Below are 21829 nucleotides of genomic sequence, written 5' to 3'. Positions count from 1 at the left end.
CTAGCTAATAATCTTTCTTTTTTCTCTCTCTCCCTCCTTATTCTTTATTTATTGCTATGATTTCTCAGCTGTGAGAAGAAGAGGAGATCCCTTCCCTTAGAATGGCAAACTTCTTATCTGAAAATTTCCTTTTTAGAAATTGCATCTGCAGTAGTTCATCCCACCCAGAGGAAGGAGGGACATTGTACCATGTTTGAACACAGTTTGCAGTTAATTGTTTAAAGCTTTGTTTAAAGTTACAAAGAATATAATTAGGTGTGGCTGCTAATGCTTGAGTCTATTTACACAGTTTTGAAAATACTCAAGTGTACACCAAGAGGAAGAGGTGTGGCCTGAGGGGCACAGTTTTCATGGTTGCAGCAGTTCAGTAGCCCCCAGAATTCCAGCAGAGGCCCGCACTGAGCAGTCAGGACTAGTGGAGATGCTGGGCCTTCAAAAAGATGTTATTGGATAAGAAATGATCTTTCAGCATTTCCTCTTTTGTGTTTAGAATTACTCTGCACTTCTTCCTCCCCCCGTAGTTGCTTCTTTTTGCCTGTCTCTGCTCCTCTGGGTCAACATTTGCAGTTAATTTTGTACTTCCTTTCCCCTGAAATAATAGTAAAATGGTAATAATTTGCCATTCTGTATCACCTTTCACCTGAAGTTATGAAAGTGAGCATTTGTAACTGCAGTGGTGGTATTGCTGTAATACTTCATTGCCGAGCAAAGGAGTGGCAGCACACTTGGTAGAAGATTGGGTTAGGCATATTTCCCATGGAGAGCCAAGAATATTTGGCAGCTTGTGGGAGCAACTCTGTTCTGCCTTAAATTAGTATGTAGGATAGTTATTCCACCCTATCACTAAAGTAACTCCAACTTGCTTCACAGCAGTTTAAAGCACATGATTTATCCAGAATTGTGAAGCAAAGGAGGAAGAGAGTGATTTGCACGAGCTCTCAACCCTTCAGCATCACAACAGTTTGTGGCTGCAGGGCTGAATCTTTTGATGAAGAGGAAGAAGGCTTTCATTGGCAGGCCATTGTTTTCCTTGGATGTTCATTCTACAGCAAGGCAGGAGCCACAGCTTTCAGCTACTTGCACAGCTGAGAAGCTTGCAAATACTTGTGTGCGTGTGTGTCAGTCCCAAAATTAGGCAATAAAAAATCAGGATACGCACTCCTGAGTCTGTTTGGTAGAATCTACCTATTGTTGAGGGCTCTAAGCAGAAAATGGGTGATTTTCCTTACAGTGCCATATGTGTGTCAAATCCTGGGCATCACACAGAGTGTTAAGAATAGAACCTTTGATTTTATTTGCTGTGGCTTTGTGTTACAACTTTAAGGTTAAGTAAATGTAATTGTGTTTGTTATAACTGGAGATACAACAATGAAAATTATTTATAGACTCTGACACCAACAAAACCTTTACTCTTTTTGTGAGGATGAAGAACTGTGAAATTTTATTGATAGGCTACTTCTTAAATGCATTTAGTTTCCAGCCTTTGCCATAATTTTAAAGTACTTAACTTCTACAGTACTAATTGTGTTCATGCTTTGTTTTAAGGTTCACTATGATTTTGGATTAAGAAATATTTTATCTGTCTTAAGAACTCTTGGAGCAGTAAAAAGATCCAATCCCAATGAGCCAGAGAAAACAGTAGTGATGAGAGTTCTACGGGACATGAACCTCTCCAAGCTGGTATCGTAACATTGGTTACCTTCACAAAATGCTTTTTAAAAATGTATTTATTACATGTTAGTATGAAATAAAGTGTATTTTCTCAGCAGTAGGCTACATCCGTTTGCAATGATACTACTTCTCTTTTAATGTCTGGCATATCAAAGTGATGGGGCTCTGAACCCATTTTTTCCTTTTTATGAAGAGAGGACAACTCTCCCCGCTCCCCCCCAGCAATCAAAGACTTCAAATGAGGAAATAATAAGAAGAAATCCTATAAGATCTGAGAGGAAAATCTACCCTGATTTTTAAATTACTTTTATATGGAATGGAAAGGAGAGCAAACAAAAGAGAGAGGGAAAAAGAGCACATTGAATTAACATTTCATCTGTCATTTTAGATCCCTAGTAATCCAGAATTTCAATTTACACTAATTCTTGGCAATCTGCCTTTTCAGACATCATAACAACCAGAATGACTTATAGTGAGTGAGCTGTTTTGAAGCAGCTAAAGAATACTTATCTATTCTGTTCTCTTCCACCATTACCCTCTTCTATCCAAAGAATTCTTCGTTTTTTCCATTTTGCTGTAGCTGGAAGATTATATACTGTGTGTAACCTCTGCTAAAGTACACAAACACCAGATTCACAATTAACTGTCTTGCTAATTCATGCACATTTTTAAACCACAGTCTAGATTATAATGATTTACATAGAAAAAAATTAGACTTCAAGAGAAGAAGTAAGGGGAAATCTAGCCTGTTTGTCTAAAGGACTAATGGATGGAGAGATTTACAAGAATTGTACTAAAATTTAAACATTCACATACATTTTAAGTTAATATTTAATTTAGAAATTCCTATCTATGGCTAAATTGCTTGAAAGTCATTTTAATAGCATACATCCACTCATGATTTTCACGTTTGTTTTAGAAAAGAGATCTATTTTACTACTGTCATTTAAATAACATATTCTTGCAGATTGTAATTACAATAATAATTAATTTCAAAGAATAAATAATTGTGTTTTTTTCCTACTTTTTAATTGACAGGTAGATGAAGATGAACCTTTATTTATGAGTCTGATTAACGACCTGTTCCCTGGAATTACTCTTGATAAGGTTGGGTATCCTGAACTGGAGTCGGCCATTCGGAAAGAGACGGAGAAAGCAGGGCTTATTCATCATCCTCCCTGGATTCTTAAGCTTATTCAGCTGTATGAAACTCAGCGAGTCCGACATGGTTAGCATGCCAAATGAGGGTTTCATACTCTATTATAGCAGTAAAGGCTTTTATATTTATTTTCTACAAATTGTAGATTTTTTTCTTTAATAATGTATTTTGAAACTAAACAGATGTCGTTTTTAAAGCCTCATATGGATATTTTTATGAGAAAATTGTTAAGAATAATTTTTATCATAAACAAAGAGCCCACCTTGTCCTCATAATATTGACAATTTAGCTGTGCGATGGTATGTCTTTTTATGGGAAATCTTCTCGCCAAACTCAGAAACAGCTGATTTTGCTCAATATTCTGAAAAAAGTCAAATTCAGGCAGAGACTAATCATGGCTCTTTTCAGCTCAAAAGGTGAATGTTTCCTATAGTTATGACCATGTTATAGTGAAGAGGTTGCAAATGAACTGTCTTGAATCCTTAACTGTAATGGTTACTACCACATGCCTGTTGTACTTCCAAACACCATTAGAACTTCTCTGTTCAATGCTGATCTCTTCAGTTGAAGAAAGATAGAACAGAAATTGACGCAGTCCATAGAAGGGTAACAAAGACAGTGCTACAGCCAGATTTACAAATGATGGGAGATTGCAAACACCAGAATTACTTAGCCTGGAAAGGAAAAGAGATAAAGGGACTCTGATTAAATTTGTCAAGATTTATGAAGGGATTTGTGAAGGATGATCCTTTTTATGCTTTCCAGTAGTGCACAAATCAGGGGTCTCTAGCTTAAACTAATACCCTGATGCATTTAGAACAAATAAAAGGAGATCTTTCTTCACAAAAGCATATTTAAATCTGTGGTCTTTACTATCTCAAAAAGTCAGTTCACATATTATGTCTGGTTAAACTAAAGAGCTGAATAATGTTATGGCTAATAATATTTCTTCTTGATTCATTGGTCTAATGCAGAATGAAATTCTGGGGCTCATATAATACCCGCTAGGGGCAATACCAATGTGAGGGCCAGGGAAACTTCAAGGTTCCCCTTGTAGAATTTCCTTGAATTTTACTCTTGGAGTGTCCAACTGCAAGAAACTGAACATTCACCCGCAAACACCACAATTCCCCTGAGATCCACACAGATCCCCAAGATCCCTTGAGAGCAGAGGGTCTGCTGTGCAGTGCCTCCATATTGGGTCTGGGCCCCTGAAACTCTGGCCCAGCTCCCTGGCAGTGCAGCTCCAAAGGAAGCTGTGAGATCTGCTGTCAGAGACTCCCTTGCAGATGTTTGGCCTAGTAATACTCCTTTTAGGTGGTTGCCAAGGCAGAGAGGCACCACTGAAAAGTTAACATCACCTTTACCTGTATTAACTTTCCACTGTTAATTTTATAAATTGGAGGGGAGACAGTGCACATTCCCGTAGCTCCAGTTCCTCCCAGTACCCTCACCACTCCTGGATCTTCAGATCTATGAGAGCTCTCCAGGGGACCCAGAGTGAAATGGTAAGAGTGCTGCAGAGGTAATTGTTCTCTTCTACAGGGAGAGAGGGAGATCTGTGCATGTTTAGAGTCCCCTCTGTGCGCAGATCCTAGAGGCATGCTCTGCATTATGGGCCTAATCCAAAGCTCATTGGAGTCAGCGGAGAGTCTCTCTCTAACTGGAATGGGTTTGGCTCAGATCTTATGTTCCTAATGTAGGGATGGATCCTGCACAGTTCTGAGCACCTCCTATGAGATACTGAACACATACAACTCCTATTCCTTTTAGAGGGAGCCACAGTCACTCTGCATTACGCATGCTTGGGTCCATAATGTTGGTCAGAAGCTCTATGCTACTAAATCCCTCCATAACTTTGCATCCAAGATTTTCAAAGTCACCTATGGGATTTCGATGTCCAATTTCCCTTACAATTAATGGGAAACGGGCATCCAAATCTCTAGGTGGCTTTGAAAATCTCAGTCTGAATGTCCCATCTGCTTTCAAACTATGTCATTGTTTCTTGGCAAACAGCTTTGTTGATTTAATATAAAGTAACTGAGTAGGATCAGCTATAGCCTAATTTTAATTTATTGTTTAAGAACTCAGTTGGCAACATGAGTATAAACTGATGAAGTAACAAGTTTGTCTGTTACTAAGAAAAATATATCAAAAATGTCTTCATGGTTTATGCAAGTGTATGTTTTTGTTCCTTGTACTCCAGGAAGAAATGTTCAGTTTTGTATATCACTTGGAACAACTCTTTCTTGTAAAAGATATTTAAAAATGATTGTTTTTGTTTACCACCAATCAATTGAGTGTCACCACATATGAACATCGAAAGGCAGCTGTGTTTTCCAATTAGAAAAAGGAACAGAACTGCCTACGGGAGGATAGAGAGCCACATTGGCTTGCCTAGCAGAATAAATCAGGCATTTATGAAAGCCTTTAATAAAACATTTAAAAATTTAATTTCAGTCAACATCAAGAAAGTGGAATGAAAAACATCTTTTTTAAATTTAGTTTTGATTTTAAAAAAACAAGTTTCTTATGTAATGCATCATTAAATTGGTGTCTGACATTTTGGCATTTTATTTTAAAACAAGTTTATGTTGTTTTAAGGTATGATGACTCTGGGTCCGACTGGTGCAGGAAAGACAAAATGCATTAATATCTTGATGAAAGCCATGACAGACTGTGGCATTCCTCATAAAGAGATGAGGATGAACCCAAAGGCAATTACAGCTTCCCAGATGTTTGGTACTCTCGATGTTGCTACAAATGATTGGACAGATGGCATTTTCTCTACTTTATGGAGAAAAACTTTAAAAGCAAAGAAGGTAACTGGATATTGTGTTCTGACAGCCAATAATAGCATTTAATACTGTTTCTGTAAGGTGGTATTACAAAGCAACACATCCCTTTCAGTGCTTCATTTATATGAAGGGTCTGTTTTGATCAAATCAAATTTGAAAATATAATATTTTAGTTATTGTTTGTGTCTGAGGGCTTGTCTTCAGTACCGCGGTAAGTCGACCTAAGTTACGCTACTCCAGCTACATGAATAACGTAGATGGAGTTGATGTAGCTTAGGTCAGCTTGCCTCGGTGTCTTCACTGTGCTGCGTCTATGGGAGATGCTCTCTGGTCGACTCACCTTAATCTTCTCATGGAGCTGGAGTACTAGAGTTGACCGGATAGTGTTCTGCCATTGATTTAGTGGGTCTTCACTAGACCCACTAAATTGACATCCGCTGCAATATCCCTGGTAGTGAAGACAAGCCCTGAGCATTTAGGAATGTATACAGGGTTACTCTGAAGTACATGCCAGAGAACACTCACCTCCTTAAGCACAGACTTGAGGTTCTGGGGCTGGATCAGTGAGCTCTGTAGGGTTTTATTTCCTCTTTCATCTTCTGTAAACCTTTAGTCCTTCCATTCTTTTCAACTCCGATACAAAGATTTTCAGTGGTTTAATATAGAGACAAAGTGGGGGAATCTCTCCCACCCATGTTTTACATCCATGCTGCTCCAGATCAGTAATTATATTGGAGCAATGTAGTTATAGCCACAGTTGAAAAATGTTGCATACTGATTTCTCTTCTCTCTCCTCAGACCTGCCAACAGTGCTGCCACAGAGCCATATATGTTATGAAGGTTGCATTGTGTTTTATTTAAGCCTTGGAAAATGTGAAAGCTTGATATGAAAGAATTAGGTATAATCTGTTAAGGGATTGTAGGCCTGCTCCTGTTCTCACTGAAGTTAATGGAAATTGTTTTCACCTGCTTCTGTGGGAACAGGATCAGGCCATATGGCTGTCACAGGGGAAAGCAACATCTCTCTGTATATAAAAACTGAAGTTAACTTTTTGTCACTTTGATCAAAAAATCTTTGGTATGACACACAGTAATGAAATGAGATTTCAAATCACTGGGTAAATAAGGAAAAAAAGGAAATATTATGATTAATAATAAAGCATTCAGCACCAGATCAGATAATTTATAAGTCAATGTTTATATAAAGTAATGTATTCTCGTATGTGTTAAAAAAACTATATTTTTGATCATAGTATTTACACTTGCACATGTATGTTTTAGGGAGAACACATATGGATAGTTTTGGATGGTCCTGTGGATGCAATATGGATTGAAAATCTGAACTCCGTTCTAGATGATAACAAGACCCTTACTTTGGCTAATGGAGATCGTATTCCAATGTCCCCAAACTGCAAGATTGTTTTTGAGCCCCATAACATTGACAATGCTTCCCCAGCAACAGTATCTCGTAATGGGATGGTCTTCATGAGTTCCTCAGTGTTAGACTGGAGGCCTATTTTAAAGGCTTGGCTGCAAACTTTGCCTGCTACACACTCTGATGTCCTATGGAACAGCTTTAACAGTGTATTTCAGGTATTAAGGCCGATACTTGTTACAAAGAAAAATGAATTGCAATCTGCTTATTTAACACATCTGGATAAATTAGCATTATTTTTCCTAAATTCTACTTCAGTTGTTTATCCCATTTATTTATTTAATAAAATAAAGAACTGACATGAAGGATAACCACAAGACATAATGCGGACAAAGAAAGGGCCTATAACAATAGCTAACGTAATCTAAATGAAACGATATTAGCTGGATAATATGGCCACTAATTTGAGTGGTGGGAGAGCTTTTCCCTTTGTTTTTATTTTTTTAATCTGTTGACTGGTTGGAGATAAATTGTTATCTCCATTTGATTATTTTATGCTGCTGGCTGGCAGAATTAATTTATGCTGCTTGGTGACTAACATTGTTTTTGATATTTTAATTATCACTAGAGTGCTCAGGAGGGTCTAAATGGGCTTTTTTGTTTGTGTTATATTTAAATAAATAAGAAAAAAATCAGACCAAATTCATCCTTATTGAAGCTCTGTTAACTTCAGTTACAGCAGGGGTGCATTTGATCCGTGAAGTGTATATTCTATAGCACCATGCACTTTTAAGTTAAGACTTGTGTGCATGATACTTTTGACATAGCATCTCTTTAATAAATTATTAGGCTAAATCATGCTGAATCCAAAAAGACCAGAAGGAAAATCCAGAATGTCTTATCCTCCCATACTACAAGTACAAAATGATATGTAACCCTCTGCAAGATATTCATGAACGAGGCAAAGGCTGAGAATTGACAGAGTTTTCATTAATCACCGGGGACAGTCCTACACAGTGGTGGATGTATATTAGTCTTACATGTAATAGACCATCTCTGATGCAACTGAAACTTAATTTTTCTTCATAAAACATTACTACTGAAAGTTAATGCTGTGTATTCTTTTTGCCTTTGTAATTTTCTTCTCATTTCTTTAGTTGCCACCTGTAGTAGCACAACTGAAACCGATCTTTCCTTTTCTTTCCTTTCTCATTAACTGTCTCTTTTGCCAATTTTCCCTGTTCATTTACCTCAGATTCCATAGTTGTTTTTTCCCCACCTTTTTCATTTTTGTTGGAGTCTACAAGTGAGGTTTTTCTTGTGCTGGCCTTTTGACCTGTCATTGTAAAAAAATTGTTTATAAATATGACAAAAGCAATGACTAATATACTATTACAATAGCTAGAATGTTAACAAATGGCTTCTCATAGAAACATTTCATCTTAGTTCCTTCCCATTTACATTGAAACCCACTTCTGGCATTACATTCATTTTGCTGTAACCTCCAAAAAGTAATGCTCAGACTTAATATTTCCTGCAGCGGTAAGAAAGGTAACTTTTATAATGAATTTTTAAAATATGCTTCCAAAATAATGTATATTTGGGTCAATTTACTGTTTCCGTCCCATGATCTTCTTTTATATTTTATGCTGTATCTTGTTCTGAACGCATAAGAGTGACATTTTTCAGAAAAAAAGTGTATTTTATTAGCCTGAGAGATGGAAAAGCAGTGAAATATAAAGTTTTTTCCATGCTGAAGGCTGTATTTGGAACTATCCAAATGTAAACCAAAGTTGTCAGACTGTCAGTTCTCCTTTCATTTTTAATGAGCTAGCTTTGCTTCTCAAATAATGTGAGCGATAACACTGATTTTACAGATGGAGATAATACTGATTCCATATACAGATGGCTTCTTTTTCTCTTATTACTTTTTTCAGTATATAAAAAATTGGATAAGTAAACTATACAAGAGAACTTCATAAAATAAAGTGTACTAACAGCAGTATTCAAACTTCAAATACAGGATTACTCACATTAGACCCAGTATCGATAAAAATACAGAGATGATAGCTTATAAGTAAGTAACATGTAGAAGAACAGTGTTGATAATGCTACAGAAGGGACAGAATCTGTCTTCAATTACCACTTGTACAAAACCACTTAAATCGATGCGAATTGAACTAAATTTGGCTCCGAATTAGGTGAGAGATCAAATGCAGTATTTACAGTTCGTTTACAAGGCACAATCAGTTCTTTGATTATACAGCATTAAAAATCAGTATATAAGGTAAACATGATCCATGAATGAAATCTCAGGGCCAGTTCATAATCAGAAACAAGAACTGTGAATCAGAGTTGCCATATTATTTTGTCTGGCACAGATGTCCTGACAATTTGTACTAAGCCATAATGTAAAGGGACTGTCAAGGTGAATATTGTTATAATTCTTGTCATGATAACATTCTGTTAGGAGACCAAAAATAATACCAATATTTTAAATTTACTTTCATTATCAAAGGATCCCAAAACACTTTGCTGTGCAAGAACCACTTCACCCACTACTGAACACATGTGGTGTGGAATTGCAGCAGCTATTTAATAGCAAACAACAGTGGTGGACAACAGTTTAGGACAGGAAGTGAAGAAGATTACATATCAGTATGAAACTTTGGGGAAAATGTATCTATTTACTCATTTATAAAATATACACAATTACAAAAGTTCAGCTTTCTATATAAAATGTGATATAAAGACCAAAAGAAAAGAGAAGAATAAACTCACAAAAACCTATTTTCAATAGAATCAGGACTATCTTTGAGGTCTCTTTTTTCCATAGGAGCTTTTTCAGTCAGGTTACTGTGACCCTCAGAAGTGGCTTCAAAATATTAAACTTTACTGTCCACATCTGAAATCCTAACACTAAGCTCTACATGCACATTTCCTCTCCCTGAGTTATACAGCCTCCTATAACTGATAGAGTTGCTTTTTTGCAAGAGGTAAGCATCTGGGGGAGTTTCTGGAGATTGAAGTAATCAGAGGAATCCTACAAAGAAGATGCTCAGTTAGTGGCATTGGTCCTTTTTGTCAGAGAATATAAAGCTGTAAAATCTGTTGTTGCTTTGATGTAGGCAACTTGAGCTTTATCATTTTCTTGTACAATTCGATACAGAGCAATTGTCATCCTGGATCAGAGCTAAGGTTCATCTAATCCAGTGTCCTATCTCTGACAGTGGCCAGAAACAGGTGCTTCAAAGGAACTTGTAAAAGCACTGCAATAGACAGATGGGAGATGATCTGGTCCCCACATTAGATCTCAACCTGATCTCTAACAGTTGAAGAATAGCATTAGCCTTGGAGCATGAAGTTTAATCTCCCATCCAAAATTTTTGTTAACATTAACTATTATGACTCTGGCTATTTTTGTTATTAATATAAATGTCCAAGCCTTTTTTGAATCTTGCTAAATTTTTGTGGCAGAGAGTTCCACAGTCTACACATCTTGAGAAATTTTTTTTTCCTTTTATCAGTTTTGAACTTGCCACCTTTTAATTTCATTGAATGTCCCCTTGTTCTTGTGTTCTGAGACAGGGAAAACAGAAGTTTCTGATCTAACTTCTCAATACCATTAATATTTTTATATACTTTTTATCATTTCCTCTTATTATTTCTCCAGTTCCTCCATGTCTAAACAAAATATCCAAATAAATGATAAACTCATTTAAACTATCTTCCTGGAGCTTGCAACCTACTTTCTTCCAATGTATTGAAAGCATTTAAAAATATAGTAATAGAAATTTATTTGAAGTGCATTAGAAACTATAGCCCTGATTATCCTCTCACATCAGTTTGAACCAAGGACCTCATTGCAGTTATATTAGTGAAAAACCAGCATGTGTGAGAGGAGAATCATACTCAAGAAAGAGGGAGATGGTCTAATGTATGTATCGTTATGGCAAGCTTTGTGTTGCTGTCTTCCAACCAAAAAAAAGGCAACAGTAAATGTGCACAACATATATAGCAGATCCGCAATGTAACTCAAGAACACTTTTTGAATTGCTCCTTTTGAATATTGCTTTATGTAGCCATTATGAATAATTTCACTCACTATGATACATCAAAGTTACCTATTTAGGATGTTTGCTAATAGTGACTTTTCATGTTTTAAATCTGAATATTCGTACTCTCAGAAACTGAAGTGAAATGTATTTAAGTCACAGAATAAAGCAATTGAACACTTGTATTAAAAATATATCATGGCACTGATTTATGAGTTTTTAAAATGGGTTTCTTTATACTCAGATGAACGTAATGTTTTCCTTTGCAGGATTTGATTGATTTTGTTTTCACTGCTGTGACACCAAAAATGCCAGTTTTAGAATGCATGTACATCAAACAAGCTATTGACCTCCTACAGGTAGGTATGACATCAGGTTATCTGTCTCTTATTCTGTTATTTGTGCCTGGATATAGTTCAGAGCAGGCAATGGTTACACATTGTGTCTTTTTTACAGGGTTTATTGGCAGACAGAAATGAGAAGCAGCCCAGCCAAGAGCATCTAGCTCGCTTGTTTGTTTTTGCTATAATGTGGTCAGTAGGAGCTCTTCTGGAATTGGATGACAGAGTGAAAATGGAACTGTTCTTACAGAATCATTCTACAACGCTGGAACTTCCAGCCGTGAATGGAGAGGAAACCGTGTTTGAGTTTGGTATTAGTGATTGTGGTCAGTGGGAGCACTGGTCAAAGAGGGTTTGTATGCAGTAATATACTAGTTCATTCTTTTGAGTAAGCCTGATAAATATATTTGACAAGAAAAACATTGTTTTTTACTCACTAAAACTTGTAATTTAGTTTGGAAAATTATGCCTAATAAATGACCATAAGATTCTTTTTTGAAGGAATTTTTCTTTCACCACAAATATTTTGGGTCAGAGATTGAGAACAGACAATGGAAATAGTTTGGGAATGAAACAGGAAAAAAAATCCTGTCTTAGCTTTCTCCAGTGCCTGTCACCATAATATAATTAAGTTCCCCCAGCAAAGACCAAAGTAGTCTATAAAATGGATAATCGGGCTGGGGGCAGTGAAAATACTCCATTAGTCTTGCACCCCATTCAGGAAAGCAGGGCAGCCTACTGACTAAATGCTAGCGAACACTCTGCTTTCAAGAAAAAATACTTTTGAAATAGTGTATTGGTTTTGTGTTCACATGCAGTGCCCTTATGGTTCTGAAGAAAATGTCTAACCTATTGTTTATATTATTTTTATTTCAGGTACCTGAATATGTTTATCCTAAAGAGTCAGTGCCGGAATATACTTCCATCCTAGTTCCAAATGTAGACAATGTCCGAACAGATTTTCTAATGGACACTATCATGAAGCAGGGGAAAGCAGTTCTGCTTATTGGAGAGCAGGGAACAGCAAAAACAGTTATGGTTAAGGTACATAGAACAGAAAAAAAATCCTCCCATCTTAATAGTGCAGCACTGGTACAAAAATAATTGACCTGAGCGCATGTGTTACACTGAAATGGGCAGGTTAGAAAATATGATTAAATGCCCACCACATTAAATTACAGCAATTCCCATTGAGACATTTTGCCCAATACATACAAATTGTAGTTCAGAAAAGGATACATAATAGCTATTTATCATTTTGCTAGTGATGATCATAGGACCATGACATAATTGTTAGGTAAGTCACCTTTTTTCAGGTGGTGTCTCCGGATTTCTCATGAGAAGCTAGATTAGAGAGCTTGCTAACACACTACCTCTGGCTGGAGCATTTCTTATGTTTCTCTCCATGCTCTTTCTGTGACATATGCATGAACTATCCTTTTGATCCTTTACCCCAACACTATTTGTCCACATTGCAAAGACTTTTTTCAGAAGCTAAGAAGGACAGAAATAAAAACTTCTTTCTTCACTTGGAGATTTTTCAGAGGCCAAGTCTAATAGTTCTTATCTGCCCTCTTCATTGGCTAATAGAAAACTACTTATTGTTCTTTTCTCCACGGGGGGAATGCTACAAGAATTACTCTTAAAGTACTCAATGCGTGTTTTTTTTTTTCATTTATAAAATGCCCCTAGTTAGTCTCATGGTTCATGTACAAAATTTAATAGCTTACTACATAAGAACCCAAAGACTAGAAGAAAAGATCTACTCCCAAATTATAGATTAAACACCAGTGCACCCTCTAGATAATCTGCTTCCACTGGAATGTGAATTTTAAGACCCATCTGAAAGTGGTTTGTACTGACGCCAGTAGCAATTAATACTACTTTTTCAGTTCAGCTGTTGGTGCCACCATGCGTGCCAATATAATGTCAACTTCTGTTCCTGGCACCAGCTGGGAAAACTCTTTTAGCCGCATGAAGGGGAGTGGTATGGATATTGGTCCTGATAGCCTACATACTGGAATTCAGCCAGATGCTAACAATCTCCAGCCTTCAGCTGCCTCTCCCCTCCCTAAAAATACTTAGAACTTATTCCAAGGAGTGACTTACCTCTTATCTATTCTAAACAGAAAAAGAATATCCCTTCAGAGAGGGAGGCATAATTTTAAAAAGCACCAAGATCCATTCAGTCTCATTTCAGATTAAGGATTATAGCAAACTGCCTCTCCAAGTGATCCTCCTCCTCCTCCTTTACTTTACTCATTACCAGGGCCAGCTCCAGGCACCAGCATTCCAAGCAGGTGCTTGGGGCGGCAGTTGGAAAGCGGCGGCAGTTCCTCCGGCCGCTGCGGCAATTTGGCGGCAGCTCCTCTGTCCCGCCCACCGCGGCGGCAAGTCGGGGGCAGCTTCTTCCTTTTGCCGTCTGCAGCGGCAGTTTTTTTCACTGCGTGGGGCGGCAAAAACTGTAGAGCCGGCCCTGCTCATTACCTGCACTTTATAGAAAGGAATTCCTTGTGTTCAGGAATTGCCAGATATGTGCAACTGCTTTCATAAAAAAACAAAACAAAAATCCCCAAGCACCTTTTTGAAATGGAAAATTTCAGGAGTTTAACTGAAAATTTGGAAAAGCTTTTTGTGTGAATACATGGTGATGGTTATAATGGAGGCTGGTTTACAACCTTTATTATAGTAGTAGTTGTTGGGAGTTCTACTGTTCTAAGAGTAGAAAGCCTTATTTACACTGGTGTAGTAGAGTGGAGAACCAGGCCCAGAATCCGGTTAATAATCTTGACATTGAGAGTTCCTGTCCTACAGATGTCAGAAATGATTTTCAGCAACATGACTTCTGCAACAGGAGATCTCAGAAGACCCATTTAAGTCAAAACTATTTATTCCATATATATATGAGCATTAATTATTTGAGCTGTAATTATTCTCACCATGTAAAGTTTGTACTAAAAAAAATGAGACAGGATTTCTTTTGAATTGTTCTTGCATTTGTAAGGTTACACAGGCTATTATTAATACCATAAGGAGAGGGATGGGCAGTGAAATGCTCCAGTTAACCAGCTGCCTGTGGTGTTCTTCAAATACCCAACTATGTATACCCAAATATCCCCAACTTCGAGGAACATCATCTTTTTGTGTCTTCTTCAGAAAAAGTGCTTCTAAAAGGCAGCACTTCTGAAAGGGAGATTCTGGTTTTGGGCAGTCAGCAAAATCGAGATCCTAATGTTGTTCATCAAAATATCTTTTTGGGGATGGAAAATATTTTCCTTTCTGATGTAGCTGATTTTCTTTTCTGAAGTACCCCACTAGATCTGCTGTTGATCAGATAGTTATAAAATCTGACTAAGAGTAATGCAGAGCTCTAAATATTCTTTGTTCTGAGGTTCTGAAATTGGAGAATTTCCATTCAACCCTGTTATAAATTTAAGAATTTAAATTATGTTTGGTATTTTCATCCTTATAGGCAAAGTGAATCTTTTAAAACTGTTCAGTTAAAAACACAATTGAAAATCCCAGGTTTTTAATGCAGCATATGTAGCGACTTATCCTGTTAAACAAAATATCAGAAAACAGTTTCCTCCTTAATGTACCTGCCTTGACTTCACTTAAATTCAGGGTTTGTGGATTTCACCTTTGGTACAGTTGGTGATGTTACAAATACCTAAAGCAGTGCAGAGAGTTGAACCCCCTTGGCTGCTTAAGGTTATCATCAACAGTAGCAGGAATAATACGAGTGTGAACCCAGGTCTTTGTAGGTAAAAAGCTTTCAGACAATCACAAAGATTCTCTGTATTATCAGGAAAAGAGAAATATCAGTCCCTTTGATGTGCCTGTTTCTCATTTACAAAAGTGCCCCTTTACCTTCAGAAAAAAACGAGTTTAAGATTTATTTGCATTATGTCAACAGTGGCAACAATTGAAGACATCTGTTAAACCCTGTAAACTTTAATACTATACATTGATTAAGAGTTTTTTTGAATTTCAGGTTATAGGCTCATAATGTTTGTTTTAAATAAACTTCTGTTAATATTTTAAACTAAATAGTAAGTCCAGGATTCTTAAAAGTTGCCAGTAATTTTGGTTGCTTCTATCCATGGGTGCCCAACTTGAGATACCTTATGTCTGATTTTTCAGATGGGCTGAGCTTAGTGTCTCTCATTGACTTCACCTAGAATTGTGGGTGCTCTGCAGTTCTGAATTACATAAAACATGTGTTTATTTTATAGGGTTATACCAGCAAATATGATCCTGAACTTCATCTGACAAAGCGCTTAAACTTCTCTTCTGCCACTCTGCCAAATATGTTCCAAAGGAGTATGGAAAGCTACATAGATAAAAGAATGGGCACTACCTACGGTCCTCCAGCTGGAAAGAAAATGACCATATTTATTGATGACATCAACATGCCTGTGATTAATGAATGGGGTGATCAGGTGAAAAAATGTTAGCATTAAGTAATGAGTGAATGCAGATGCTTCATGTGTACATAAAGGAGAAGCCAACTTGATACAGTGGTGTTTTTAAGACTTTGTAAATATTTTAAGGAGAACTGAAAATCCATATTTTTTGCTTTGGGTGTGTTTGCAGTGAATACTAGGCCATGTCAACAATGGGGCATTTTGCCTAAAATTCCCCACCATTTGTAGCAATGGTACCAGGGGCCAACAGTGTTTTATAGGCTGTATCTGTAGACTTGTTCTGAACAGCATTTAGACAACACAGAGTTTAAATGGGCAACCAGAGCACTGTCAATTCCAGCGTTCCTACCATTACTACTGATGGTTGTGGAGAACCAGGCATAGCAAAAGTGATGAATACTAGATGGGCAAATAGCACAGGATGACATATCCCTGTGATCTATTGGATTATAAATACCTCTGTGCTATTTTTCCTCATAATTGATGAGAAATTGTCAGAATAAAGTGGTCAGAATTAACATTAAGCTATTTGATAACCATTGTAGCTTTTAGGCCTTTCATCCCAGTTACTTGTAGTACTTGTGGTGTGCTGTACTGAAAGCAATGGGAAGTAAAGCAGTAGTTTCTATTTTCTACTGAAACAACTATGCTTATCTAGATAGGAAAAGGGAGTATGAGAATCCAGGAAGCAGTCAAAGCATCTTTCCTTCTTGATCAATCCAGACTTTAAAGCACAGTTATCACTAGCTAGATTCCAACACGATAGCTTAGCCAGGTATTTAGGTGCCTAGGTATTTACATGAGTTTTCAAAAATTAATAAATGAATATTTTATATACCTGCCCTTTCTGAAAGTCTGTCTTCAATTTAATCACTCATACACTGGGACAGCAGGCATCCTTCCTGAGCCTGTACCTCCGAATCTGTAGCCCTGTGAACCCCAGCCAGGTCCTGCAAGCCTTGTAGACCTGGTTTGGAAAGTAAGGATCTTCTCAGTTTCCTGCTTTCTTTCCCTCTGGAAGTAGAGGTTATTCATCATGGACTACTCCTTAGCCTTCCCCTTCCCATCCAAAGCACATGTTCTATCATGTCTCCCCCTCTCCTTCCATCCAGCCCCCGAAACCTGTCTCTCTCACTTTCCAAAGCCCCTATATAACCATCCCCGCTGCTGAAGTAACCACTTCCACTCACTCATCAAGTGTCTGTTCCAGTCACTGTATGAATGTGTGTGTCTCTCTCTCTGTCCCTTCTTGGGCTTCCTGGCCCACCTGATGTCTCTAGTATGTGGCTGCAGGCTGATTCTCTACCCACCTGCACCTCATGAGTTGGGTGGCACCTCACCATGCCTAACATTGAGGTGCTTAAGTTTTCCTAGGCACCTTCCTTCTCCCTGGCCCCCAGTACTCTCTTGCATTGTGACAAACCCAATTGGTCACCTGGCTATGACTACAATACATACCATTCTATGCAGCCAACCCTGTGCACCTGCAGCTGCTGGTCCCACTTACCATCCTGTATAAACATTTCTGAGGTGCTTGGAAGAACAGTAGGTGCTAGTTAATGTTCTAAAAGATAAGTGAGGTTACTAGATAGTTTTGAAAATTCCTGGACAAGTAATCAGTTACATCTGCCAAACTGGACCAGAATATTTGGAATAACTTATTTGTTTTCTTTTGTTGCTTTCCTGAATGGTATTCTGTAAACAACATGATTCACTGCAAAGTACTGTGCCTTTTTCTTTTGCTTGCTCATTTATTGTGCAGGAGATTTGGATTCAGATGAACTGTCAAGAAATAATACCTGATTATTCTCTTTATGTTTCTGTAAGATCACCAATGAGATTGTAAGGCAGCTGATGGAGCAGAAAGGTTTCTACAATTTGGAAAAGCCAGGAGAATTCACTAATGTGGTTGACATCCAGTTTGTAGCAGCCATGATTCACCCTGGAGGAGGTCGGAATGACATTCCTCAGCGCCTCAAGCGTCAATTTAGTGTTTATAACTGCACCCTACCTTCCAATTCGTCTATTGACAAAATATTTAGAACAGTAGCTGAAGGCTATTTCTGTGTGCAGAGAGGCTTCCCAGACGAAATATGTAAACTGGCATCAGCATTAGTACCTACAACTCGAAAAGTCTGGCAAGCAACTAAAGTAAAGGTAAAACAAATGTGACTTTTGTTAACAAGCCTATATTTGCACCATGAAATGAAAAGGTGGGAGAATTATGTCTTTTTTTACTATAGCACAGTACCTGTGGAATTTCTGCTATAATGATAATCAGTATCCACAGAATCTATTGTCTGTTGGAAAATGTGATGGTGACCATGATTCTGATGGGATGATATTATTATTTTGTTATTTTATGCTATTAGTGGTGGCTCCTGGAAGCCATGCAGGTGGGCCCCCATTGTACCAGGCAGTGCACAAACATCTATTAAATACAAGTCCCTGCTCCAGGGAGCTTACACTCTAAATGACAAAAAATTGCAGGTGGAAGAAATAAAGAAGCGGGACAAATATTGGGATGTGGGAACAGAGTAACAAAAAATAATAGTCTCCGTAATTCTTAGCTGATCACAAGCAATAGTCATAACTTGCCATCAGTCTAGCTGTAATCAAATTGTATTTTTATATGCATTTCTGAGATAATGATAGGAGACCTGAGCAAGTAATTAACAATGAATAACTTATCATACAAATTTTGCCTCTTTTCTGTACATGAATTATGAAATTTTTGAATTTATTTGAATTTCTTCAGCAAATAATTTTTGGTTTGCAGATTGTTTGCAAATGATTCATGGTGAATATGCAATATCCATGCTGTGCTGGCTAGCTGCTTACATCACATGATGGCGTTTCTGTCCCTTGCCTGGATGATGAGCTTAACTAACACACACAGTGGGAATGGCAGATTTACAATATAGAATGCAATTTAAAATTCATTTCTGGCAAATGCTAAAATTTAAAATATTTTTCTCAAGTTTTTATGCTAATAAAGCTTGAGTGCTCAAATATTCATAAGTATTGAATATGAAAAGGCCACAAACCCAGTTGAATCACAGATTGGTTTTGAATTTGAACAGGTATTCACAGCCAACTCTAGCTGTCATAAACTTCCTTGGTCGGTAGGATTGTGACCATGACTTGAGGCCTGGAGAATAGGGGTATGGAAAGGGGATAAGGAACTGTGCATATTATATGGGCCTCAGCAGAGACACAGAGGAACAGCTAGTCAAACTTTTTATAGTGAACAATTTATTCAACAAATATAGGCCTTTTTTCTGTCAGTGAATTGTCTAAGAAGAAATTGTATTTTTTACACGTTTATTCATTGTTCAAAATTGCTTAACACATAGATTTTACAAACATCTTGAATTACAGATCACTGGTGATCTGTTTGCATTGAGTAGTCAGTCAATTATTTGATGATCAGGATATTTGAGATCTGTGACTGATCACCAAAGTCATATGACATTTGTTTTGCTCGTTGATTGGCTGACCAAATTGTCATGAACTACTCCACTTCCACCTGAATTAATTTAATGAATCACAAAACTAATTTCATTTTCTAATTCAAATAATATTGGTTAATAGCTTGAAATTTGCTTCTTGTGAACATTCATTTGAATAAAATTTCACTCATATGAATGCTCGTGAGACGCAAGCAAAATAAGGGGGGCATGTCTCTGAATTGGGATAAAACATTTGTAAATACTTTCCCCCACTATTTACCCCACTCTCCACGAAGGGAACGGTGCCCCAGGAGAAAAAAAAGTGTGTTTGTGAACTATTAGAACTCCAAATTTGCTAAATATAAAACAAAAAGGCTAAAGATATCCATTACCTCAGCTGTCTTTGGAAGAAGAGGAAAAGGGGCTACTTTGCTTTTAAAGTTTTTTGTTTAAAGAACTCCTTTCACTCTTCATCTTCCTCCATGCTCTTTTTCCTCCTTCCTATCCTTCCTCATTTCCTTCCTCTTCTTCCCCTCCCCCCTCCTCCCCTCCACCCCCCTGCATTTCCCTTCATCTCCTTGTACTCATGCTTGTGAACAAGACAAATGTTCTCAAAAAGAACAAAAAGAGGGAGACAAAATCAGGGGAAGAGGGAGGAGAGGATCGAGGGGCCAAGAATGGCAGCTGTTTTTAGTGAGGCCTTTCATTCCATGGTTGGCTGAACTGTCCTTACTGCCCTTCATTCCTTGTTACTGTGGCTTTGAAGATTTCTGGAGAAGTTGATATCCCACATACAAGTAATTTATGAGCTGATCATCATCCTAATCTTGTTTTACTTTCATATATTAACTGTGTTCTAAATATCATGAATTAATTTCTGTCTTTAGTGCAAAATTAATTTTGAAGTTGATGTAAAAAATGCAGTGTTCATTTAATACCACGTGGATAATTATGAAAGAACTATTTCAGTGCTTCTTAAGTAGTTACTTGAAAATGGATCTAACATTCTTTTATAGATGTTACCAACTCCAGCTAAATTTCATTACATCTTTAATTTACGAGATCTCAGTCGTATTTGGCAAGGAATTCTTACAGTTTCCGCTGAAGTCTGCCAGAACACCAGTGTTTTGGCTGCTCTCTTCCAGCATGAATGCAGTCGTGTTATTGCAGATAGGTTCATCAACCAAAATGACAAAGGCTGGTTTGAAGTTATGATAAGAAAGGTAAGATGAATAATGTTCAGTATTCACTTTGAAGGAGGCTTACCAAAAACATAATTGATGATGGTAATATACAACGTTTTTTTGTAGATTGCTTCTGAGGATCATGGTCAAGACTTACTAGGAAATGACCACAAAGAATTATACTTTGTGGATTTTTTGCGTGATGCCCCAGAGGCCACTGGGGATGAACCTGATGAGGTAGAGCTAGAAGCTCCTAAAATGTATGAGTCTATTCCTTCCTTTGATAACTTGGCTGAAAGATTACAGATGTTCATGCAGCAGTACAATGAAACCATCAGAGGAACACATATGGACTTAGTATTATTCAAGGTATTTATTTCTCTGATTGACAGTAAAAATAGTTATTATTGAAAGTGCCCCAATATACAGCCCTTCTTGTGTAGATTTCTCTTTATTTAATGATGCATGGATTTTATATGGTCCTGCCAAGATTGTCATTGAAGTTTGACCAAACCTGCCAATTCTATGTTCTGTGAGGAACTCCTGTATCTCTTACAAATGAGCCATAGAGGATGCTCTTTATGCCACCAGGCTGCTGCCTCTGTTCACACCAGTTATTCAGTCAGTTTCCAGCTCCCAGTCTTTTCCTTCTTCCTGCCTTGAAACTCCAAAGCAAAAGCTTGTTGCATTCACTGAGAGCATCTCCTCACTAATTTTCCCCAACCTCCTCCACATTGAGGCTACCCCCTCCTAAAAGATCCCTTGACCCCTTTTTCTTCACAGACACTTCTTGCTGTCTGGGTGTGGTGGACTTACAGACCAGTTTTTGATTGTATCAGCTCACCATACTGACACCATCCTGTCCTTTGTCATGTCCACTGCAAGGGATGGGCCTGTTCCCTGGGGCTGAGTGCATGGTTTTGAACTGAATTCAAGTGTGATCGGATTAACAGAAAGGCTTGTTTTATGTATTGCTGTCACCGTTTAGGGCATAAATAATATGGTTAATAGAATACAAATACACTGCTCTTCTACTTTTCCTAATTAGACAAACTGCTGTTTAGAGAGGTTGTAAATATTTCTCCTCAGAGACCAGTCTTTAGGAGCCTCAGTAGGCTTCCTCCCTGCCCCTCCTCTACCCTCAGAGTCACAGGTCCCCTTAGGTCCCCTGAGAGCAGGCACTGCATATCACATGCTCTTGGGTGAGCATGAAATAGGGATGCTCTTTCAGGGCCAGATCTACTGCCCATTGAAGTAAATGGGAGCCTTTCCATTGATTTCATAGGGCATTGGATTGGTCCCTGAGTGGACATCAGGTGAGGATCTGGCTCCAAATGAAGGCAGTCACTAACTGATGAGTTTCTGCA

At 37.7% G+C, this 21829-nt stretch overlaps 1 protein-coding gene across 1 annotated transcript in view; it reads left to right on the top strand.

Moving 5' to 3' along the window:
• LOC102935007 (dynein axonemal heavy chain 5) overlaps positions 1 to 21829 on the top strand; it is a 275261-nt gene that overhangs the window by 131488 nt on the left and 121944 nt on the right. Inside the window, 11 exon segments of the mRNA XM_043540319.1 lie at positions 1546 to 1680; positions 2710 to 2899; positions 5435 to 5652; positions 6910 to 7221; positions 11328 to 11417; positions 11515 to 11751; positions 12276 to 12443; positions 15635 to 15841; positions 17654 to 17983; positions 20295 to 20501; positions 20589 to 20831. Coding sequence (XP_043396254.1) covers positions 1546 to 1680; positions 2710 to 2899; positions 5435 to 5652; positions 6910 to 7221; positions 11328 to 11417; positions 11515 to 11751; positions 12276 to 12443; positions 15635 to 15841; positions 17654 to 17983; positions 20295 to 20501; positions 20589 to 20831 — 2337 coding nt within the window.

The sequence above is a fragment of the Chelonia mydas genome, chromosome 2 (genome assembly GCF_015237465.2).
Source record: "Chelonia mydas isolate rCheMyd1 chromosome 2, rCheMyd1.pri.v2, whole genome shotgun sequence".
NCBI classification, from domain to species: domain Eukaryota; kingdom Metazoa; phylum Chordata; order Testudines; family Cheloniidae; genus Chelonia; species Chelonia mydas.
This window is presented reverse-complemented; position numbering and strand designations above follow the sequence as displayed.